The sequence below is a fragment of the Amphiprion ocellaris genome, chromosome 13, assembly GCF_022539595.1.
Source record: "Amphiprion ocellaris isolate individual 3 ecotype Okinawa chromosome 13, ASM2253959v1, whole genome shotgun sequence".
In the NCBI taxonomy this organism is placed as follows: domain Eukaryota; kingdom Metazoa; phylum Chordata; class Actinopteri; family Pomacentridae; genus Amphiprion; species Amphiprion ocellaris.
In genome coordinates this window covers 17,953,668-17,979,804 of record NC_072778.1, presented here as the reverse complement: position 1 = coordinate 17,979,804, position 26,137 = coordinate 17,953,668, and the positions used below count along the sequence as shown (strand labels likewise).

Sequence of the window (26,137 nt, the reverse complement as noted above, 5' to 3'; positions counted from 1 at the left end):
GTATATCCCAAGTACCAGAGCATACAGAGAAGGGAGGCGCATTCATTTAATGCCATTTGTCTGACAGGAACTTTTTATGAGGGACTTTAAGGCAACCAACCTGTTGTCACTGCTGGAACTTCTGGTACAAGAAGCAAAGTAAAGCAAACGCCAGCCTGGAAAACCTCCACAACTCTGAAACGCGCTAATTTTTACTAATCAATGCAAAATACAGTCTCTAAATAGATCGCCAAGCAGAATCAACACCAGTGACAGTGGATAAAAGCAAAATATTACAACCAAGCTGTTATTTACTGCAGGTACAGTCATTCCTGTCATTTTGTTCCTGAATGCTCTCCTGAGGAAAAGTGCTGTACTACCAACTACCTTTACAGTCCCTAAAGATGGCTTTGGTTTACAGAACAAAGATGTTTGGCAGAAGTGTCCATCTTACATCCACTTCTATTGCAGTAAAGCCAAGGTGGCAGCAAAGTCACATAGTTGAAATAAAAACAGATTTTTCTTTCTATCAAAGCGAGAGTGCAAAGAGCAGAACACGTTTCATTTATGAAGGAAAACAGGAAAGAAACACATCAGACAAGAAAGGAAAGAATTGACTGAAAGCTGTCCAGGCACTGAAATGGAGTGAGCCAAAAATGTTAAAAAATATACATTACAACGGAATTCACAAGTCTCCAAGATGCCGTTGCTGTGCGCAGAACAAACATGTACGTGATACATTTTGTTGTCACTTTGGAAGAAATGTACATTTTTCTGTTTTGCCCTGAATCTGGCTGAAACATGGGCGTCACCGGCTGCAGCCAGCTGAGTCTTTTTAGTGTAAAATGTGACATCACATTTAAAAAAAAAAACAAGTTTAACTACAGCCAGTGTCTCCTCAGCCTTCAGTTAATACACTGTAACATACTGTACACACCCATTTACAGTAAAGCAAGCAGAATATATAATAAAATACAAACCACACCTCAGTTTTATTTACAAGAAAAAAAAATATCCTGGAGGTCTGTTTGCTCCAAAGTCCATACATGACAAAAAAAAGAGCAAAAGGCATAAGCAGAATACACAATAAATCATCTGAGCTTCACTTATAATAAGCCCACTACAAAATAGCATTTGCTGATACTGAAACAAACGCTTCCCTTTTTAATGCTACTGCAACTAGAGTATAAAAAAATACACTTAAATACATATTTTATACACACACTAGTTCATTTTTGTGCATAAAGCAGTACATAGTGTTCCATAACATTGACACACACTGCGTGTCTGAATTATCAAAATCAGTCACATTTTTTCCTTGTGAAATTTTTCTTAAAAAAATGTTTTTCCAATATATAAAAATTCCAGAAATGTAAAGGGTGAATATCCTCTGAAGAATACGAGGGCACAAGGAGAAAAGTCTGGACTGATGACTTTTTTTTTTTGTTTTTACAAGGGGGTATTTGAATTAGCATGATTTATGTTTCCTAATGTGAAGAAAAAAAAAACGACAAAAACAATGACGGACCGACATACAGCAGGAGTCGGTTGCAGAGAGACAGTACAAAATTAGGAAACAGGAGGTAGATGTGGTGTCTCTACAACCAGCCTATCTGTGCGTGTATTTGTGAGGAAAGCTGGCCTGAAAATGCCACAAAAGCTCCTTCATATGTACCAGAAGTCTGATATTCAGAGGCTCACGTCCTTAAAATGTACTTTAATAGCTTGTGTGTTTTCAATAGTGTCTCAGAGTTTTATATTTATAGCTTTTTCTGGGGGGGGGGATTACCGTAGAAAGAGCACAGGTAATATACGTATAGCTCATTATGCACAGTTTTGAAATAATACTGAACAGAAAATGTAGCTTTTCTAACATCTTCATGCTGTTCTTTGGTGTAAGCAAGCTGATTGTGACGTCCGCAGTCTGTCTTTGCATGTGAAATCTATGGCTTTAAATCCACAGGCTGCATGCAGTCTGTGTTTAAATCACACTAATTTGGCTTGTTGAGTTAAACCAAAATAAATAGACAGCAACAAATGACGATGACACATCTTCTCCCCAAAGCACAAAGTCTGACTTTAAATCCTAACAAAACACAGGTGATCCTATTTGCTCTGTGGTGTGGTTTGTGATGAACAAAACTGGCACCAGCAATGACCAAAAACAATTAGAAGTAAAATAAAGCATTGGATATCAGAACAAAACAGATTTGGATGAGTAGATTGCTGGTGCTCATTCTGAAGGCACATGTTAGAATAAATCCTACAGTTCTCCCAGTCGCCAGGCCTGCTGAGCTCTAAGCCTCCGCTGCAGAGAGGCCGTTGCTGTGAGGTTTGTAGCCGTTGGCTTCGGTGTGGTTGAGCGCCTGCATCTCCTGACCGCCGGCCCGCTGGTCTCTGGCCGCCTTTTCCTTAATCAGCTGTCTGCGGTGGTAGAACAGGTAACTCGGCAACAGGAAGCCACTCAGTGAGAGGATCAGCAGGCCGAGGTTGATCTGAAGGACGACAGACATGAAAAGTTACAGTTACAGCCATGCATTACCTAGCAAAGGCCAGTTTGTTCAGTCAATCAAATTAATGACAATTTGGAAACTGGATCTGATTTGCTGTTGTCTTCCATTTCTACACAGGAAAGGTTTGGAAACTAATAGTTGAAAACAACTACAACTAACAGAAAACGTCTCTTAGCATGCAGCAAAAACTGGTCATCTAATAACAAAAAAGAAAAAAAAATCTTTGTAAAAATGCTAACATGCGCAAAATGACAAGAGTAACGTCCTGCATGTTCACCATTTGATTTAGCATGCTGGCAGGCCGACATTTCATTTCACTATTCTTGCATCCTATTGGACAAACTGAGATGATGATCTCACCAAACTAAAGTATGATTTGTTTGCAGTCAAATACTAAAAATGAGAAAATGGGCCCATTTTTTCACTTTTATTTAAAATGAAAAACAGCTTGTTTTTTTTTTCATTTGCATTTCTGCTTTAAGCCTCTTCTTGTAATTTTCTTAATGTCCATAAACACTGAAAATAAAGTGAAGCGAAGTGGGAAAACAGCCTCTTTTCTATCTTAGGTGTAATTTTTATTTTTAATTTTTTCTTTGAGAAGTGATGCTCAAAGAAGAAAGTGAATCTAAAGTAAAATTTTACTTTTAAACAGATTCACTGTCATTTAAGGAGAAATCACTAAAGTGATTACAATTCATTCAGAGGCGAACATGTTTAAATACATTTCATGAAAAACATGTCAACCTGCAGGTGGCACTAAAGCGAAATTTGGAAGAAGTCTTTAGTCATCCATTGCTTGGAGAAGGTGAACATCTGTACAAACTTTGATGCAAACCACAGTAGTTGTTGAGATATTTCAGTCTGGACCAAAGTGATGGTCCAACACTGTCATCTCGAGAGCCACGCTGAACGTTATTTACATTTTCTAATTGACTGTTTAGCCTTCATTCCCATTGGATGTGGAATAATCAGTCATGAGTACAGCAGGGAATGAAGAAATTATTAAACAGGCTATTGTGAGTTTATTTTATGATACTTTAACACTTAAGGCAGTGTTTCTTTTACTATCATCAACAATCCCACTGCGTCCTCAGAATCAAGGCCAAAAGAAAGACTGAATGCACTTGGTGCCACAATAAACAGCTGAGAGTTTGTTTACGTCTGTCTCAGCGTGAAGTGTGCAGGCGTGCAGAGATCAGTGTGTTTCCTCACCCAGTAGGGATCTCCTTCCAGTGGTCCGACCATGGCGATGAAGAGCGGCTGCTGCAGCAGAGCGACCACAGCGCTGATCATGGACTGGAGGCCTGTCAGCGTGCCAAAGTGGTTGGATGGGTAGCTGTGGGGTGCATTGGGCGGTTAGAGTTTGAAATACTGAGAGATACTGATTGAGCTCTGGAAAAATCAGGTCAGTTACATTACACACTAAAAAATATCTGTTTTCCTTTCATTATAGTTATTTTCTGCTTTTGACATAACATTTGTGATGGAAAACGGTAATTATTTAAAGGTACAGAGGCTTCCTTTCACACTGATCTGACTCTGGAGGGCATCATCAGTGCTGTAGTGCTTTAAACCAACTGTAGCTGAGCAAATAAAATCATGCACATATCTTTGTGCAACAACTCCCTCTGTAGGTGTTCAGTGCACATCAAACTGTATAATTAGACTTCAAATTCATTATAAATGTCACAGCTCACCTCTGAACCCACATCAGTTTCTGTTTTTTTTTTTTTTTTGTTGTTGTTGTTGCTCCTTTCACATTTTTACACACTGTGACCTCAGTTTTCACTGCAACTTAAAAGTCCTGCACCTCTACGGAAACAGCACAACCAAGACAAGAACTTGAAGTGGTCTTTTGTGCCTTATGACACAGGTGTAATTTCACAAATCATAAAAAAAATTTAAAAAGTCAAATTGTTTGATTAATTATTCCACAACTTGAAAAACACTCAAACCAGCATGTACAACATTTTTCCAAAAGCTCCCAGATGTTACCAAAACTGGAAAATAATGGTGGTTCTACATTTTACACGTTTACCGACTTACATGTCAATTTGCTTTTATATTTGTCTACTCTCCGCTCCGTAAACACAGCCAGCAGTTCAACCCAGTTTAACTAAAAAGTCCCTGAATTTTTGCCAATATTTTATTGTTTTTTTTTTTACAGAATCGGTTTATAGCAAATGCTATATTTTTGTGAATTTGTAAATAAGACATCTAGGATAAAGTCATTTCAATTAAATTTAGCAGTTCAGTTTTAGCAGTTAATTTTCCTAAAGGTACTGTATGTCACATATGAACAGTTCAAAAACTGTTAGGAAGTAGAAATCTGATATTCCTCTCTGCCTTTACAGTTTCTGGCCCTGATAAAAAGTATCATTTTGGCAATTAAAAAAAACAACAACTAACCTTTCATCTGTGAGTTTTGGGGTTCAGAGGGTTAATTTTTTTTTTTTTTTTAAAAGAATATGGTAAATAGTTACAGTGCTGTGGTCTCTGAACCCAAATGATACACCATCCTCAACTTTTCTTACCACATCTGGATGCTTTTATCACACTGTAAAGTGCTGCTTTACTTTTGGTGTTTATATGGTGTTAGGTAGTAACTCTAAATGGGTCAGAAAAGCATCCATTGTCTCATTGCCAGAACCACAACAATGTATTATTATTAGGTTATAGTTATTAGGCTACATGTTAATTATCTTATTAATGAAATGGAAACTAAAAGCATTTCCACTTTGTTAAAAATCATTGACTCATGATGATTATGATTATCGATTGTTGTGTGATTTAAAGGTGTATTTTGTCAAACTTATCCAGCGTCCTCCACATGTGATTGTGTTGTACAGAGCTTGAGTTGATGTGAATCATGAACTAGCAGTGCAGCACTCACACAGCAGCGTAAAGGCCTCCACAGCAGGAGTGGATGAAGCCTCGGACCATGGTGTGGAGGATGAAGGTCAAGATCTGAGGTGGGAAACACAGGAAAGAAGCAGTGAAATCAATGGATCTGAGTACTGAATTTATTTCTTGTTTACTTATTCTTGTCTGACTGCCGTAATGTGTGTGTTTGTGTGCGTGTGTGTTACCTGGAGAGGCAGGTTGTTTACGAGGCAGCAGCATCCGAAAGCGATCAGCAGCATGTTGGTGAGGATGAAGGCCTTCATGGCGTTTGTCACCTTCTGGATCTTACGGTCTCTTTTGGGTCCAGTCAGGCTGACGAGGAGACAGGAAAAGATATTTTCAACATGATGCACCATCCAAATTTATCAGGTCTTTAGATGATCTAGGTGGTGTACTTCACCTACAATAGCCTCAAGCTTTTCAAGGGCGTTTTTTGCTCCTGTAATATTTTTACTCACTGTGGACTCATTTCCCACTGCAGTATAAAGTCCTGCACCTCTATGGGAACAAAACAATCCTAGCTACAAGTAGAGAGATCTCAAAAATGTCTTCTGTGCATTATGACACAATTATAATGCCATAAATATATTTTTTAAAAATTCAATATTTTTGACTTCTTTCTTTCTCGAATCAACATGTGCAACATTTTTCCAAGTGCCCACAGATGTTACCAGTACTGTTGAAAAAATAACTCTACATACTAGATATACATAAGATATTTTATTTTTTACATTTTAAATCTGTCTCCATATTTGTTTCCTATTTTCTATATGTAAACACAGTCTAAAGTTTGGCTGAAAAGTTCCTGAATTTTTGTCACATGACTGTTGGTCACTGCTGAGTCACTGATGGCTTCAATATTGCACCAAGAAGCACAGAATTTTTTATTATTTTTTTCCAGAACTCACTTGGTGCAAATTGTTTGTTTTTGGCACATTTTTAAATGACACATGCACACATAAAGTGATTTTGGTGAACAATCTGGATTAAAAGCTTATATTTAGTGAAGTTTCCCAACTGAGCTGCATGTCACCATTGGAAATGTGAAAATCCAACTATTTTCTCTCTTTTTGCAGTTTATGGTTCCGATGAATGTCTTCAATTTGGCCTTTTTGAAAAAGAAAACGTGCTTTTGAAAATCACTGGTGCGTTTTGGGGTGCACACGATTAAGACCCATGAAATACATTACGGTACATCCGTCTCCACCTCCTGGTGCTTCCTGTCTGCAACTTTGCCGTCAATCTATCCACTAAAGCAAGAACAACAAAACAGTCTCTTTTGTGCGACGTCTGTCATGTTTCACTGCATGTACCTCTTCTCTGTGATGGTGGGGGCAGTCTTCTCCTCTTCACACTCCTTCATCTTCCAGTCCATGATGTAGCCAATCAGGGGACACGTGACCAGACACAGCAGCTGCAGTGTGCCAAAGATGGACGAGTAGAAACTTACTGAAAGAGAACAGATGAAATCAAATGAATATGACAAAGTAAAACAAGTGGCACATAAAGTATGCAAATTTACAGCTACATTGTTACGCTTCTCACCTTGCTCCTCTGCTTCAATCACCTGCTCATCAGTTACTAAAATATAAAAAATATGACTGTCAGAATTGCTTAAATGTTTTTAATAATGTACAATAAACTGTAAATGTTTTTGGGGTTAAATAATGGTTGAACACTCACAGTGCTCTTCACCATGGGTGACCATAAACTCCAGCATCCTGTTCATTGCCCCCATGAAGAAGATGATCCTCAGCTGAGACATCCCCATGGTAATCAGACTCCAGAGGAAGATGGGTGAGAACACGGAACGACGGAAGGGAACAGCATCTGAAAGAGGAGGAGACTCTTTATATTTTTATGCATATTCATATATTAAGTGAAAAAGAGTTCACAAACCACCAAGAGGTACCTGTTATTTATCCTGTTAATTGTCTGAACCCCAGAACTGGAAGATTTTAAATGAACTTTATTTAAACACCAAAATTACTTCCAACTTTTTGGTGGTCCTTGAACTAATAAATAATAATAGAAAACTTTAGCAAATCTAAACTTCAAATTTAGACATTTTATCAAGATCACTATATTCTGATTCAAAAATTCCCAAAAGTCAAGTCTGCACCAATCAGTTTCTATAAAAAGCAAGGCAAAAAAAGCCCAGAAATTGCTTGGAGCTCAGAGGATTAATCATATTGGGATCCCAGTTGTTGCAAAATGATTAACAGGATATGATAGCAAAGTGTTGCTTAAGAGACTGTTCTGTAATTTGCACATTTCACCTATGCAGGGATCCATTATGAGATATTTAAAAGAATAAACAAACACTTTGTGGTTACATTCAGCCCTGTTTTGTTAAAAGAGGTCACAACTTACACTCCTTTTTGGGTACAAAAATCAAATAGTGTACTTAAATTCTAGGCTGAAGACTTTAAGTTCATGGAGGATCATTTATCCAGTTTTGTTAATTGGAGTTCCCTTTACTACACTTTACACAAATTGTCAGAAATAACAGGAAAGTGCACAGATTTCTGTCAAATAAGGTAAGTTGATTTTGTTGTATGTGGACCACTGTCGACTGTTGCACACAGTGACCCTTCAAGGGCTTATTCTGACCTCGAAAAAACCCTTTAAATTAACGTTAATCCCCTGATTCAATGTATGCATGACTGTGCAAGTTAACCCACTGGCAGCAGCTTCAGGTCCACCAGGAAGCTTTTCTGTCGAGTGTCTTATGTCTCCATTTTTCTGGCTCAGTCTCTCTCCAACACCTTTCTGGTCAGATGACGGTAGCTCTTGCAGTGTGAGGATCTTACTGTTGTAAACACACGGGAGGATTAAAATGAGGAGGGAGTTGGGGTTTGGATTTCTGTTCCTTGCGTCCCTGTAGAGAGACGCAGCAGCAGACTGACAGCTACACTCACCTGTAATCCACCTCGTCAGGTGTTGGAAAGCCTTCGACGGGCCAGTTGAAGAAACAGTTGAAGAAGACAAACCCGGCGAGGCCTGCCCATCCCCACATGATCGCCTGGAAGGAGACGCCTACATCGTAGATGAGCTGGGAGGAAGAGACAGGGGTGTTGTGTTTTTGCACTTCAAACTGCAATTGTGTTTAAAGGTGCTTTTTTCTTAACCACATGGTGGCAACAGAACAAGCTGTAAACACAACACTGACATATTATCACCCTGTAAAGTTTTTATGGTGAATTTGTTCGCCAACAGTGTTCTTTTACACATCCACCAGACACAGAACCACATCTAGAGCGTTGCTTCTGGCTAGTTCAGGTTTATAACTCTTCTCATAACATTCTTTATATCTCTTTGCTACCACAATGTAGCCATCTGGTCATATTCATATCGTTTTTTTGATATGAATAGGTAGAGTCCATTTGTTAATTTTGTCTTATACCTTGACTCCAGGGAAGGTGACAGCAGAGGAGGCGTAGGAGCCGATCATCAGAGACAAGACGGTGGAGCTCAGAGCACCAAACATGTTGGGGAGCTGCAGACACAAAGGAACAGAGGCAAACATAGCAGATCACACCAGTGAAACAAGTCCAATTTAAAACACTGCACAATAAGCATGTTTTCATGTACATGCACCATCCTGACTCAACAACGTAGTTTAGTGGAGATGCATTATGCTACTTTGCCAGCAGAGGGCAGAGAGCTGCTTCAGATGAACCAGGCTGGGGAACTTGTCAGACAGTCCACTGTTGCTACCTACAGAGGTTTTGCACCAGCAACACCTCTCTCTCCCTGCAGAGCAGACTCATTAAAAAAATATTACTTTCCATGTCATGGGAAACGAGAAACAAAGTCATGACCCAGTTTGCGTCCAGGCCTAATGGTTCAAACGCAGACTAAGCTATACTCTAGACACCATTCATGGTCTTTGTTCTGGCAATGTCTGACAAATTCTCAGAGTTAGGATTAAACACGTGGAAGCCGATCTATAGTCGGCTCCTGATGAACTTCACTGGACCCAGCACGAGGGCATGTATGACACAGGGCAAAAGGGACAAGGTGTCGGGCACCAGGCACTAACACATCATATATTAGGTCGACCTATTTACAGTAGTAAGTAGCTTAGCGATCCTAACAATGACCTGTTGTGCTGGCAGCACACTCAGTGTCCTTTGATTAGAGTTTTAAATGGGTCAATCATGATTATAAAATCACATGTGTGGGATTTTATGTGTGCTGCACGACAAGCTCAGTATTCTGAACGTGGTTTTCCAAACTTCTGCTAGCGTCACCTAATCTCCTGGCTGTGTCACAGTTCACCCAGCAGTGACGGTACCCTTTTTTTTTCACCTCCAGTGTGCACTTTCCACAACCTCACACTGATCCCATTGAGGCAGATCACATTTATTAGTCATTTATGAGCTCAGTGCTGAGTTTGACTTTTATACGATGAGAAAGGAAATTAATGAGCTCTGGAGAGATGGATGCACAGAGGGGACAATATACTGGATAATTTTGATTACAAACCTGGCAATGATTTTAAATCAATATTTTAAAGTTCACTTAAGCCATTTAAACCTGCATTAATTAACAACAAGCTGGAAACACAACACTTGGAAATTTGTCTTACTAGTTAGCAAGCAGTTTACACATCCAGCAGACATAAAGTAACTGGAGCATTTATTATCATGCCTTGCAATCTGATGAAGTAGTCTAGTCCAATATCTTCTCTCCTTTCAGCCTTGTTTTGGTCTGCAACCTGTCCTCAGTGAAATATTTGGCCATGTTCACCAGCTAATCTCTAACTTTCCCTCCTATTTGGTGCTTGGCAGGTAGTGTAAAAAGATTTTTTGTGGAAAATATTCGCCTGTTGCCAAAAACAACACTGTACTAGTGGTAAAAACCAAAACAGTAAAGTTGCCAGACAGAAAAAACAAAATACTCTCTGTAAAGTTGAAGGACATTGCATAGACTGGTGATAATCCTCTGTGGACTCATTACTGCAAACTTCCGCTCTCATGTTACATACAGTCATTTGGTCCATTGTTCAGATAAAATTACTGATTACAGCAGCCTTAAGTGTAACTGATATCTTCTAATTGCTCTGGCAGCATGAAACCACGCTGTCTGAAACTTTGTTGTCACAATTTTAAAGAGACATCCCACACCTAGACCATGAAACAGATGTGCATTTGCAGCGATGAAATAACTGAGAAAATGGGTTTCCAGGAACTTTAGGACCACATATTGAAATTCCAAAAGCTGCTTTTGGCTCCAGTAAGGTGGAAGTGGTGTGTGAGAAGTGTGAGAGTAAATGTGATGGGAGTGGTTTTGTGCTGAAGTTGGCTGTTGTCTTGAGATTACGATACTGTGACAGTTTGCAGCTGGCAGACTGTGGCGTCTGTGTTGCAGGGGGAAGCGTGAGGATGCTTATAGAGCTGACACCAAGAGGTTAGCAGGTAAACAGGAAAAAAAGCTTTCCTGAGGATGTTCGGGAGAGAGCCTGACTGTCTGGGCGAGATGAGAAAAACATCCTCGAGAACACCCGTCCTTATTCACAGCTTCTGAGAATCGAAATACTTCACAGCCCGACTATGACCATGAGATCCGCAGCGGTGGACCCTCCTGACTGCGGCATTTTGAGGAATGTGAGCACAAAGCAGAGTCTGCATCTCTTGCTAATGTTAAAGCAAAGAAATTCCAGCCATGTGAGATGTCAGTTAACCTCTGCTTGCTTTCAGGAAACTAACAACGACATCCCAGCCACGCGTGACATGATTTGTCTGATGCAGAAAGCAAGTAAAAGTGTGAAATGTGTGCGTCCATGTGCAGCCACTGTGCTCTCGAAGTTCTTGTGAAATGCATATTTCACACAGGGCCGAGTAACACATGTTCTGCATGCTGATGCTGCCGAGGGGGATGTGGACGGCGACACGTGACTGTATGGAGGCACACAGCGGTCAACCGGTGTCAGAAAGTCGCACAGAAATGGAGCTTTGGCCATTCGCTTGTCATGACTAACAATTTCAGCCCCAGTCTTGCTGTGCTCACTCACTTGGGTGTTGTAAGATTTTGGCATGGAGTTTAATTAAGACTTTAATCACTGAGAGAATGGGCCAAATAGTAGATTAATGAGCACAGAAATTCTTATTCAACTGTAAACATGAGGCACAAAGGCAGATTACACGAAGAGAAAGTGGAAAAAAGAGGCGGGAAGCAGGAGAGGAAGAAAAAAAAGAGAGAGGTATAGAAATTACTAAAACGACACATAGTGGGAGTAAGATTTTTTTGTTTTATCTGATCTTTCCAAGCTGCAGCTGCAGCTTCTCTCTCTGTGGAGATCCCAGCAGGAAACACTAAATCACAGCTGATTAGCACCGGCTTCTTCTTTCCACCTCGGCTCTCTGCTGCCCTACTCACTGTTCATAGATTGGTCAAACTGTTGTCCCTCACAGGGTTGGCACAGCGCTCTGATCCAGCTGCAGTAGACTCAGGAACATAAAAAGCTGTCTACTGGTAAGATCTGCAGTGAGGCCTTCAAACCACAACCTCTGACTCTTGTTTTTGAGGCGTTTTTGAATATCGCCATGAGTCATCCTCAATTCCCTTTCGTTGAGCAATTTCAAAAGGCAGTCTATCTCTGCTGTCTGAGTCTAATATATGCAAGAAGAAGACTGACGGCTCTCGTAACACAACTTTTACTACTAGCGTGCAATCAGACAGGCCCCTGGGAGCAGCCAATAGTGTTTAGGGAAAATCCCAAGCCTGCTCCAGTGTATGAAAGAGGCCTGCTTTCATTCCTCCGATGCCGAAGCTCTCAATCATACTGTACATAGTTAACATAGATCATTTAAGGATGTGAAGTATGCAACAACCAGGACTCCCTGAAGGTTGTGTGCACATGCCAAAAATGCGACACTAAAGAAAGAGTGGCGGGCATGAATCACTTTCGTTGTTATTCAACCAGGCCTTCCAGTGATCTTTAAAACCACAAGCATGTGCACACAGGTTAATGAGGGCAGTGATCCGTCGAAACTTAATGTTCTGGATGTTTTCTGAAACTTTTTTTTGGGATCAGTTTTTAATTATGCAAGGGAAAAAATAAAATGTCACATAATGAATTCTTTAGATCAAAAGCTGCTGCATCAAGAGGATCAAGATCAGAAACATCTTTTACTGAGTTATTGCTGTGAACATGGAGCATAGAAAATATGTTATTACAATGGTATTATTTTCTTGAAATTGCTCGTTGTTTTTTTTTTACTTCAATTACTTATTTTTTGTGTTCTGTAATAAGACATAAAACAGTCTCACACCACAAATATGCAAGCCAGTATATATGTAAATGCTCAGTCTTCAAAATCTACAAAAACTGCAAAAATGTTCAGCTCATCTGGTCATTTCAATTTTCCTCACTGCTTGTTGAAATAAAACCCACAATCCTTTGATCTCGTATTGCAACTGACTTTCCCTCTGGGGAATTTATATTTCTCTGCCAACTTTATGCTTTTGCTTGCAACATGACTTTGTAGTATCACTACACACACACAGAAAATGTGCACACAAACACATCTAGTGTCAATAAAGAGAAACAGATACAACCTTCCTCAAGGTTATGAAAATATTAGGTAATTTCATTAGCAATGTTCAAAACTTTCCTTAAATGACTTACATCATGATCTGTGTGAGTTGTCCAGGTGAAAAGTTGATTTGTGTAACTGTAATAGTTCCACCCCATTAGATAATGTGAATAGTTCAGTTATTTATAAAGAACTTCAGCATATAAGAAATCAGATTTATTGTTTTCACCATAAGACATCATAAGTCTTCTCTCCTTATACAATAACTAAAAAGAACAGCGATGATCTTGTTTTATAATCAATTTACTCTCAAGCACATGGTTTGAATCATGGTGGCATGTGTTTGTGTGTCTGTCAGTCCTTGTGCTCTGTTGTCGTTCGCTCCTCAGAGCCGCCACAACAACAGGGTGGAGGTCAGTCAATGTTGGTAACCTGATTAGAAGCATGGACAGAGGGAGGGACGGAGGGACGCAGAGGTCAGACGGAGACACGCAGCAGGGGGAGATGAACATAACTCAAACGTGTGTCTAATATTAATCTTATGCTTGTGTGATTAATAGAATAGAAATAGCAATATGTGAGCGTGTGTGAGCGGTCAAAGGATTTTCCATGTTGCTGTGCCACTGCTGCACTGAGTCACCCCTCGTCTCAGACACAGTCATTGCTAATTTTCATTTTTAAGGGCCAAAATAATGAACACAGTGTACTTAAGAGAGGAATAGAACAGCTGAGTGAAACCGAGGCTCCAGGGATGTGTGCATTAGTGTGCAAATATGTTTTACCTGAGAAGAAGACAGTCTGGATCATGCTTTGTACTGTGGGACAGATTAAATCATTTCCATCTTGCCTTGTACTTGTTAGTATCATTTCGGTGTGTTAACTTTAGAGAGAGTACTGGAAACCACCTTTCACTGCCTGATATGGACCCATGAACACGTGTATAAAACTTGTGTGATTTTCCTAACCATGACCTTCACTTCTTATCGCTTCCCCATTTAGATTCTCTATAAATCAGCTTTAATACCAATAAACTCACCATATTTTACTCTACCTCACTATGTTGTGACTTCTTGTTTTTCCATTGTGGAAACATTACATCAAATGCACTAAGAGTTCAATTGATGTAGTTTTTTCAAGGTCAATAGTGATTATTAGCCATCGAGGAGAACAATAACCAGAATGTGGAACTTTGCAGTAAAAATGAAAATCTTGATGTGGACACTTTAACACTTCGTTTAGATTCCTCTGTTTACCTATGTATTACTTATGTTTAAATAAAAGAAAACTTTTGCGGGTTTATTTTTCTGTATTGTTTGGCAATTGCACTCTCAATATATATCAATAAATAATAAATATACAACCAAACAGCCTCTTGTGTAGTTAACAGTAATTCTCTCAATGAAGCAGTTTGTACAGAAAATCTCATCCTGCCTCCAAAACAAAAGAAATGTTCGACATGAAGAAGAGTTTTTCGCTTGTCTTGTTTCTTTTGTAGTCAGTATGTGGTTAAATTTGGAAATTTGGAAACAAAAAAGAAATTTGCCCGTAGAGTGCGCAGTGACTGATGGACAGAATCCCATTCTTACACAACTATCACCTTAAACCACCTCTGACATCTAATTTTGGAAAAATCCACTTCACAATTTGTTCCTGGAAACAGCCACGTCAGCTGTTTATCAGCACCGTCAGCAAATATTCAGCCACATGTTGAAGGACATTAATTCAACCTGAGTTAGCTCACAGACGGATTCGGACAGGTGTCTTAGCAGCGAGCCATGCTGAAACCAAAATACAGAGACAAGATCACAGGACAGGGTCATCTGTCCGTAGTCAGCCTCAACCTCCACCAACCAAACATCTGTTTCATGTTCGTCTCCCTGCGTGCACACAAGCATTCATGCACACATGAACATCCACATGTGTGCGCAGTCATGCCGAGTTGAAAAGGTTGTGTATTGATTTTCTGCCGGGTAGAGCAGAGGAACAGAAGACAGCGTGAAGAAAGACATGAGAGCGAACAGAAGAGACAAGAAAACAATGTGCCCTTGAGCACTTTGAATAGAGGTAAGTGGGCTGAGCTTTGGGAGGGTGTGTGGCGAACCGCGGGCCGGTATTGGTGGAAACACGAGAGGCAGACTTTCCATCTGGGAGAAGACATGTGCAGCCCCGACAGAAACATGAACACAGCGTACCAACACGACCCTAAATACTTGTCAGGACAGCGGCAACAATAAAACCTTTGCGATAGCGTTGGCAGCAGCTGACACATCACACGCAAACACACATGCCTGACCTGAATGTAAACAAAGAAAGTCACAACACACACTGTTTCCTCAGCTGAAGCAAATACAGAACCCGACCACGCTGTCAGCTACCAAAACTTTCCTGCTCATTTGTTCCAGGGACAAAACCCTCCGTTACTACCTCCTTAGAATATCTGCTATGTAGTTCCAGTGGATATTTGTTTTTTTGTAGTTTCAGTGTTAGAATCTGGGACAGTCAGCAGAAACAAATAAAAGCAAATTTTGGTACCAAATTCTGACTAACACTCTAAAATGATCCTCCTCAGTTCAATGACTGGATGCATTCTTGACATATTACTGTTGAGTAAGGCAGGGAGCTACGAGACTGGCTGTACAGGCTTGTTTTAATTTCTGTCATTTGTGTGTTTTTGCAAACAGAATCTGACATGTTTTCTTTTCTTTGGAGCCATATGCACCTTAAACAAGAGGCACTGTTCCCAATAACGTCTTGTGTTTTGTTTATTTGGACAAACTAAAATATAACAGAAATGTAAGGCACAGTGAGAAAAGTTTTTGGAGGCTGTCAGGGACGCACACATACAGAACATAGTGTGAATGCAACAGGAGGCGTCTGTGGCCTGGGTTGATTATCTAATTGAATTTGTGGATATGCATGGTGGGACAAAAGGTGAGGTTTGCTCTGGTTTAGGTCATACAAGGGCTGCATTCCAAACCGCATAATATTTCTTTTTACCCTCAGTATGTCCTGCAGCTGCCTTCACAATGTACGTACTGTTTCGTACAGCGCTCATGTAAACTGGGATACACTACTTTGTCCTGATAATATGTGACTTAACTGTGATTTTGTGTCAGTATGGCTCAATCATCAAGCTGATTTGTATACTGCCAATCCAGCCAGATGTAGTAGGACATTTCTGGCTTTTTATATTGTGACATGTAAAATCCTTTTCCAGCATACTATGTAGTTTGGTAATACGGATACTGGAATGCACCATCTTATGTACAAATCCACTAACAAACATGAGCTCTATTATATCATGGGTGTGGCTGAATCTTCTCAAACTATCAAAACCAAAAATATGTATGAAGCCATTTTCCCCTGCAGGAACTCGAGGGTCATTTTAAGGCTGTCCATGTGTTCCAGCTGAAGTAACTTCTCCTGTACAACTTCCTTCAGGGCCCAACGCAGATTGGTTAAACTTGGAGAAGACAACAGCAGGAATCACCCTCTCAGTTCCATCTTTGAGTTGCAGGTTTCTCCACTCAAACATAGTCATCAACAGCATAAAACACAACAACCTGCAACCATCTCAGTTCCAGCAGTTGTTGTTTTGTTGTGTTTCGAGTCAACGCTGCGATCACTCACATTTTAAGTCCGGGCTAACTAGAGGGCTACCCTGCCTGCCCAGAGTTCCTGCAGTGAAAAGGTACCTCATGATGCCATGAAATGAGATGCTTAACTGAAAACACTGCCTCTGTCAATCAAGGCCCAACCACTACAATAATGCAAGAGGAACGATGATATCGGCTCAATAACACTTAAAAAATAAACCCTATGAAATGTCTAGTCTCATGTGTAGAATGTGTGTCTTCTTCTGTCTCATGTTGGTGGTGAGTCTCACCGTGAGGGAGGTGAAGGTCAGGCAGATACCGCCGAAGCCGTTCAGGGAAAGAGCCAAGAAGATGAGTGGAGACAGAGCTGTAGACAGAAAGAGAAGCATGGAAGAAGGCAATATAGTCTTAAAACAACAATTCAAGGCCTTTTTCCCCCAAACATTCAACTAAAGGCCAACCTCCACGATCTCTAATGACTACAACTGAAGATGATACAAGAAGCAAGTTGACACAACTTGATTATTAATGAATCCATCCACTCTTTTACTATGTGCTTAAACACTTCCCTGTTTTGTTATTACTTGACAGCTTTCTTTCTGTATTTATGGGTTCCTTTTTGAAAAGGCTACGAGCAAATAAAATGATGTAAATATTACCCAGAAAAAAATGGGGCAGTTGAGGAGGCTGAAAAGCTAGTAAAATATTGCAATTAAAGGTACCACACAGGCCTTTCCTGTTGTACATTTGATATTGGCAAAGTGTTGTTGAGTAGGGCTGGAAATTGCAGAATTGCATAATGGCCATGTACAATATCTAAACTGCAGTAAAATGTGTCACACCATTATAAGCAGAGCATGGAGGTGCTATGGAGATGTCTCAACCGACAAATCATATCACATGGCATTGTCTGTAAACATAATCACAATATGTTTTTTGCTCATCATTCAGCTAGATTATACAGCACTTGAAGCACATCAGTTTTGCACCTGCAACTTTCTCTTAGTCTGTGTTGCTTAAGTTAGGCAAGCATTTAGCAACACAGTACCTTTCTGACTGATTAAACATCACTTCTGAGAGCACATGTGGCTCCAGATCACGCATATGTTTGGGCCTATGAATTAATATTAATATTAAAGTCTTTTGCATTTTTTGTCTGCTTGTCTAAATTATTACAATCTACTGGAGAAAGCAGCTCTTAAATGAGATCAGCCTTGTAATCGTGAATCACAACAGCCACCAGTTGTCCCCCAGCATTTACACACTTAAACAAGCATGTTACTTCTACAGAGGAGTATTTTTGATGCTCCACAATCTTCAGAAAACCACGTAAATACTTCAGCTTTACAGCTCTGTGTAAGGCTGATTAATTGATCTGTGTTCATGTACTCACTATCAGGGTTGTAGGCAGATGCAGCCATCAAGACACACGACAGACCAAAACATGAGCTGCAACAAAACAATGAGAAATGAGTGATTTTCAAAGTATGCAACAAACTATGTTGCCCAGAGGCACATGTTAGAAATACCACAGGATAATTAGCTGCTGGTGAATCAACAGGTTCTGGACGTCGACTCGAACTATGGATGTCATTAAGTGAAAAGTGCAAAGCAGTTCACACGCCTTAATGTGAGCCAGTGTGGATCTAGTCTGAGTCACAAAACAGCAGTTAAACTTGTTAATCTGCAAGAGATTGAAACTGTCAGTGCTCTAACCGCCTGAATGTTTAAACATTTGCAGCTCCGCATGAACTTCTGTAATGTTTGCACTATCTTTGCTGCTGTAACATTGCAAATTTCCCCACTGTGAGATTAATAAAGGGTTATCTTATCTTCTCAGATTTCAGAGTTACTCAAACTGTGAACAAGAAAAGGAGAAAGTGTGCATGTGAAGTGAGTTTACAACCTTGTAAGGTGTCTATTTATATGTTGCGAAGATACTACTGGCAGCTCTACCATCACTGAACACTGCCAAATAATTATCTCAGAAAGTACAACTGTGTTCATGTTTCCACACCCAATGCAAAGGAATGTTATACTACTATTCACATAACGTGTACACACGAACTAGTGCCCCACCTATACTAACTGATTCATGCACTAAGAGAACAGAAGGGCGTTACTGCCCTCCTCCTCCCACTGTGGGAATGTGATCCGTATGCTTTCCTTTGTTACTACAACCGCAGTAGTAGTACAGGAGCCAACTTTCATTCCAGATTCTTACTGTCACACGTGTATAAATGATGCTGAAGATTTAAAAAAAAGTGTGTTTGTGTATTTTACTGATGAGAAACAACCCTTTCTAACATGTCTGTGACCAGTTTCCAACCATTACCTGCCCACCAGCCGGATTGGACGAGGACCAAACCTGTCCATCAGGATGCCGAGAGGCAGCGTTGCAGCACTGAGCAAGAAGGAACCAATGGTGAAGCCCAGATTCAGCATCTCGTCTTGGTCCACGCAGCTGACCCACTCCTCCCCCTCATCGCCAGAGGAGTTGCCCAAAGACACAATCACCGATTCATTCACTGTAGGAACAAAGTGGTGATAAAAATCTAAGTATTCCTAAACTTTGATTGCTTCTTCTAATGGTAAAGTTGTATGTCCAAAGCTAGAGGCTCCCGTGGTCGATGTTGGGACCCTAACAAAGTGTTGCACGCAAAATCAGAGGAGTTGATCAAGACAAAGGCCAAAACAAAGGTCTTTATTTCAGGATCCTTTCCCTTTCAGGCCTACAAACATCTGTTAAAACATCTGCAGTCAGCAAAAGCAGACATTACTTTAATTTAGGAGCCATAAAAGATTGAAAACCACAGTTTTAACTCTTGTGTTTTCTTGATATTGGCTTTTTCAACATTAAGTCTTACAACTTCATATGCTCATTGGGGAAAATACTTTTTGTTTAATTTACTCTCCTACATCATAACATAGTGAATGTTTTGAGTCTAAATCCATGTTAGATCTCAGAACAGAAACTCAAATTGAACCATTTAAGATTTGACCTGGTTTGTGCTGCATATAAAATGTGTGTTTTAAACTATCTTTGAGGTTTCTTAGACACTGGACAGAATTACTGGATATTTTTCAGGAACATGCCAACAATTCAAAACCATCCGGTTAAGATCGGAAAACAGTGTTTAGGGCCTTTAAAGACCCAAACCCCAAACTGCAGATTAAGGTTCAGTGATGCTGATTTTACCTGAGCACAGGTGGGAGTAGAAGCCTTCCCTCTTCAACATGATGAGCAGGGAGCCCCAGCCCAGCAGCACAGCCGAACACAGCAGGTTTTCAATCACCGCTGTCACCGCCATCCACCAGCGCCTCCTGTAGGCCTGGAGGAGAGTGGGCCCCATCGCTGCTGCTCTGTGACGGAGGAGAGACGAGGAGGGAGGACGGACAGAGTGAAGATTGATTAACCAGATAGCCTTTGTTATATTATACATTCAATAGATGGTGACATATACGGCTGTAAAGCATTAGAGAGGTGTGCTGTTTTTTTTTTTTGACATTTTGGTTGATCAAGAAAAAAATGTCTTGTGTTGCGTATGAACATTTAGCGATCATTTATTAACCAAAAATGGCAAACACGTGCTGGGTCAAACCTCTCACATGTGAGAATCTGTTGATTTTCCTGTTCTATAGGATGCCAATCAAAGATTTGAAATCAGCTTCTGACATTTGATTAACTAAACACATAATGGAGAACATTTTTATCCAAAAAAGGTTTTAGGAAATTATGTTCAAGAATATTGTTACTCATTGCAGAGTATGAAAGTTGCATTAGCTTATTTTCATGTTTCATGTTTCATTTCCTTGCTGTTCAGCTTGTTGACTATTAACGACCAATAGTATTAATGCAGGTACACGGTGTCCTTTGTGACTTTGCCACAAATGCTTGATTGCTAGATGTATGTGTTTATGACTGGAAGGAAAATAGCTATTAGTTGCTGCCCTTAGCTCATGTTTATTGTTAAAACATGCCGTAGTGTTTGATCACAAAATCTTTCGCAATATAAGCTATTTTAGCATGGATCACTGGCACATCATTCATAACAACGTGTATTAGTTTGTAATGCCTACCTCCTGACACAAAAGTCAATTCAAGAATAGGGCTGCAGCTAACAGTTACGTTAGTTATTAATCAGTTCACTAGATATTAAACCCCTATCTAAAGGTATTTATTTTACCATCACGGGGAGCAAGAAAAGATTGATCATAACTGCTTAAACTTTTACATGAATTTCGGCATTTTTGTTAGTTGAGCAATTAATCAAGTAAATGCTACATCTCTGGTACAAAACACAACCTGAAAATATACAAAAAATATGCACAAAACGTACACGCCAATACAACAAAATTACAACAAAACAACATCACCAGCATCAAAAAACTTCTGACTACAATTCTGACTAAACTTTGCAGCACTTAAGTTTAAAAGAACCTCATTCATGATGCTTTTTGAGCTCTGAGTTTCACGTACTGCTTGAATATAGAAAGACATTATTTAATGGCATAATAACATTTACTTCATGAGGAGACCTGATGGAGTCACTCAAGGGAGTAGACTTTTCCCGCTGTTTTCCTAATGAGTGCGCATATGGCCAGTCATTGTTTTGTAAATCCAAGCTGGGTACCTGACACCTTCCACTGTATTGTCCTCAGCACTCCACCCAACTGTGCTGTCAACAGAGCAGCTATTTCACCCTTGATTTTGACTGAGAGGAACAATGCAGAGCACTCAGTCGGTTTGCTTTTGTTCTGGAAATAGGGCTAGCCTCTTAAAAGGCTGGCATTTCCATCTCAAAGCCGCACGCAGTTGAACTGAACGAGTCTGGTAACAACGGCAGCTACAGTTTAGCTTTGGTTCTATCTAATCAGAGCAAAGTGAGTGGAGATACGGCTTTTAATGTAAACACACACAACACACAAAAAAGTACAGTGATGCAACAGATCGAATAAAGAGAGGATAGTCATGACCACCTGGAAAGTTCACACAGAACAGGTCACTATAACCTGCGACATGAATCTGGTCAAGCTGAACCTGACAACATCACACACCTCTGGAACACATCTAAGCAAGAGATCCAAATATAACCAGCTATTCCATTTGGCTGCGAACCAGAGGAGAAGTGGAAGCGAGCAAAGACAGCAAAGGCTTCGGACAGGAAACGCTCTCCATGCTTCTTAATGAAGGCATCTTTTCAGCATGTGAGTGTCGCACTGGACAAAGACAGGGACTCTAATGGGACAGATTTGTCTCTGCGTGTGCCCTTGAGTCTGCCTATGTGCTCAAGAAGCGTGCATGTAATGTGATTATCCACAGCCCAGTGAACTGCCTTTCTGCTGAACAGAGAGTGAGAAAAGGGGGATTTCTTTGTAATTGACCCCATGATGGAAACAGTGTTTGCACACAGACACACAATCAGCTCAACAACGAGGCGACACAGCGCTCATTCATTCAGTCATGTAAATGTACAACCCACAAATTAACCTTTAAATTAAGTCACCATGACAATAAAGAGTCTGACTTTTTGGGTGAGCACAATTAGGTGTCCAAAGTTGCAACTATTACTTTAACTATCAAATAATCCTTACTCAGTTAAGTATTTAGGGATATAAAATCCCAAAACCTAACTCTGCATCTTTAACTTGCTTAGGCATCCGACAGTACAGAATGGAAGATATTCATTTTCATGCCATGGAGGACTAAGAAAAGTGATGCCATTTCATTCAGACAATGGTCCCTTTTACATTAATGTTGCTCACAACTTCATTCAGATGAACCCGCCACAGCGACAGAGTGAGCTACAGTATGATGTATATTATACGGGTGAAACTAGACACTACACCAAGTGACATATAATGATGTCCAAGTTTTCCAAGAAAATACACATTAAATTCTCATGCTATTTGTGTTATTTGCATTCTTCCAACCACTCGATAAAATAAGTTTAACAGCTATTTGCAACTTCACTTCCTAGACTGTCGTACTGCCCAATATACGTAACAACAACCTACGTCAGTATGTTGAAATCTTGTGTAAGTCTATCCGGTAATGTGACTGAATGCAGGTCAGACTTGAAAGTAATACATAAATGTCCAACCTAGTAAGATTACTGCTCCAACTTTTCAAGGAAAATGACCGATGCTCATTAAGACATGAAGTCAACATGTGCTGATGCCACCAGATGAACAAAAAGGAGCTCATGTCTGATAAGGCCTTATGACCTCTGACTTATACAGTATGTGGCTGTTTGTGCTTTAAGAAAAATCCAGGACTCTCATCTATTTAATTAAGTGAATCAATGAATGCTACAACCAATCCCTGCTTTGTGGTATCTTACTGGACCATGTCATGAGTTTATTTTCCTCTTAAGATGCCGTGACAAGTTGTGGAAGCTTAGTACATTACATTTTGCCGAAATTACCCTGGGCCAATTAAGCCATGTGTCATCCTCCTTCTCATGTGTATTTGCACTATGAGTCACTACACTGAAACTATTAACCTTTATTGTTGAAATAGCAAACATGTTGCTACAAGATGCACAAAGTGAAGTAAAAACTGTTTTAACTATTGCTGCAATACAGCAAAAACAGGTTTATTTTCTTCAGTAGTCTATATTAATAAACTACTTTATACAAATTAAATAGAAAAAACAGGAGGCAGAGTCATTGTTCAAAGTTTAGCCAAAGCTACTATGAAGCTTCAGCAGTCTGATCAACACAAATCAAGCTGACACAATGTAAATTTATACTTGAACTAAAATGGTAGTCCAGATGTTTCCATTTCAATTGATTATGTCAATGAAAACCCTTTTTAACTCTGATGTAAAGTGCGTGCTGATTTGCAGCTTCTCACGTCATCACTTTAGGCGTTACTAATCCTCTGCACGCTTCCTCTCGCCACACATTCAAACGAACACGCTGAAGTTAGTTTAGGCCTTTTTTTAAACGCTGAGCCAGTTTGAGCACCACCTTCAATGTAGCAGCCGAGACATGAGAGTACTTGGAGTTGTGTTGATACTGCAGAATGGATAGATGGCACTGACCTAAGTATAGAGGCTGCTGCTGTCACATGTGTTGGATTTACAGTGGAGGCTGCATCACGAGTAACACAACAAATACTGCACGTCACATGCACGCTTGTGCACAGGAGACAATGTTATAAATAAAACGTGGCTTCATGGTGTCACGAAAACTGTAAGAAAGGTATCAGTTGCTGCTCTGAGCTCACACTAAAGGACCACGTGGATTGATGCAAGTCACACAAGTTCAACACAACCATAGTGCGTCTAGCCACTTCTGCTTATCACACAGTCTTTCTCTAAGTTTCCCGCCTGTTTCTGTGCAGCTTTTATTCACAACAAAAGTCTCTGAGAAACGGTCATTATGGAGATCAGGAGTTGTTCTTCTGTTGGGATGCCGGTAAGTCAACACACAACAAAGACTTGCCAGCAAGTTAAACATGAAAGCAAGGTCTTTTTAGTGTTGGCAGGCAGTTGCGAGTCGCTGTCACAACACTGTGAAGTGTGTGTGTGTGTGTGTGTATGTGTCTGTGTGAGAGCAGGTGAAGGCTGCACTGGCAGAGACACCATATAAGGAAGCTGTTTCCTGAAATACCTGAGCAGCTGAATGATGCAATGTTGCACTGACTCTCCTCACATGGACTGTGTTGGTATTTACAGTGGAGCAAGCAGCAGCCTGTCATACACTGGATTGTTATAATAAAAACTATCTTTTCTGCTGCATCTGTATCAAAATCTGACTTTAACTCCTCACGTGTCCTGCTTTTCTTTCAAGTCTCTCTGCTGCTGCTCACATCCATCTCTGCTCTTTTTTCCCCGCGGGGATATTGGCGACCTTGACCGGGAGTGTTTATCGACCTCAGCAGGACACAAAGGAGCTCAAGGCAAACTCTTTATCCTCACAAGTTTCCTCGAAAATAAACCGCCCGCCCGGGGTGCCTCTGTTCCCCCGAGGAGTCCAAAAGAAAAAAACGCAACCTCTGAAGCTGGTCGGCCGGAGAGCAGCTGCTTCTCTGTGGGCATGGCCTCAGCCAGGGTCCGGTTACCGGAGCAGCCTCAGCCTGAGCGAGGCTGGTGAGGCCTTAAGCTGCTGTCTGAAATGTCCAAACTATGAGATCAGCTCATATGAACAACCCCAACAATGAAGAAAGCAGTCAGACCTCGAGTTTCCAGTGAGAGTCTACCTGCCCACAAAGGCTGACATGATTAGTGATTAATACAGTGATGCTTCCAGTTTCTTAATTGAATGGATTTTCTGCTTGTATTTTTCTCAGATTTCAGCAAATTTAGCTTGTCACACAACACTAATTGGCAGTTTTTCATTGTTTTGTGACGTTTTATTCATCCAAAGATTACTTAAGAAAACAATCAGATGCATCATTCTTTAAAACATCCCCAATTGCTGGTTCCTGGTTCACCAATGTAAGAACATGCTGCATTTCTGTGTAAATTAAAGATAGACTTTGTTTGAACTTAGTAACCCACAGCAAGCAGAGTCAATGGCATTGTCTTCTTCTACTGTGATATTATATAATAGTTCATTAAGGAAACTGCTAATAATAACCAGAATAAAACTAAAAACCGGTAGTTACAGGTTTAACCTCTAAGATTGTTTTATATTTCAGGATGTCAACATTGTTTTTCACCACATTGCACAAAGTTTCTCTGACTGAAACAATCCTCCTGTGTGTTTCAATACTGTTTTACAGCTAGACTTGTATTTAAACCAAACCATCAAATGTTTCTATAAAAACGCACTCTACAGGGAGCCAGTGAAGGCAACACAGTCTTTTCTTTTTTCTTCATGGTGACACAAACGTGACCACTGCTGCTTCCTAAAGCAATGATAAAGTTTAAATTAGAGAGTCTTAAAACAAACGAGTCTAATTGTGGGCAAACTGAGCGCACAGAGGCGGACAAATGAGTTTTAGTGAAGCAGCAGTTTACAGCTCAATGAAAGAAAAGACTGAGTGACGAAAGTACAGTAAACGCATGGCACTCACTAAATGGTCACTTCCGAAACAGCTTCGCTCAGGTTTAGTCATTTTACTTCTCACACTTTCACCCTCCGTGCGTAAACGCGCGCACTTTGCGCCTTTTTTTTGGGTTTCCATTACGCACACATTCCCGGGTTTAATAACGGAGTTTCCTTGATACCATGTAAAGTAAAAGTTGTCACCATCTCTCCCTAATGCCACGTGTGACTATCAGCAGGCGGTTATTCGTGCCGCTGCTTCTTGCTGCCATGTGTGTTATAACAACAAATACTACACATATTAACACACAGTAGCAACAAAGTGGATATTTAACTAAAATTCATTTACTTACTTCACTTGTGCGTCTTCTCAGAGAGGAAAAGGCTTGAAATGAAGGCTTTTATTGCTAAATAAATGACAAAATGAGGATTAAAAAACCACTTTCTCAACTGATTGTTGTTTTTGTTGACTAGTAAACAGTGTCAGACTGAATCCCTAATTTAGAGCTTTTCCTCTCTCTGCTTCCTTTCTTCCTTGTTGAGGATTGGTTTCAGTTCCTATAAAGACTCCGCACCTCTTTTTTCCCTCCCCGGTTTGGTT

General features: G+C 40.2%; 1 protein-coding gene across 1 annotated transcript; it reads right to left on the bottom strand.

The window, feature by feature from the left end:
* Positions 1-1,756: 1,756 nt before the first annotated feature.
* On the bottom strand, positions 1,757-26,137 carry slc43a1a (solute carrier family 43 member 1a). The gene is made up of 15 exons (XM_023282181.3): positions 25,890-26,137; positions 19,736-19,899; positions 18,872-19,064; positions 17,930-17,985; positions 16,827-16,903; positions 8,803-8,895; positions 8,318-8,451; positions 8,081-8,208; positions 7,080-7,226; positions 6,942-6,977; positions 6,710-6,845; positions 5,582-5,708; positions 5,386-5,459; positions 3,705-3,828; positions 1,757-2,474 (listed from the first exon to the last, which is right to left on the bottom strand). Exons 2-15 carry the CDS (start codon positions 19,887-19,889, stop codon positions 2,277-2,279), a joined length of 1,677 nt encoding a protein of 558 aa, XP_023137949.2. The 5' UTR covers positions 19,890-19,899; positions 25,890-26,137; the 3' UTR covers positions 1,757-2,276.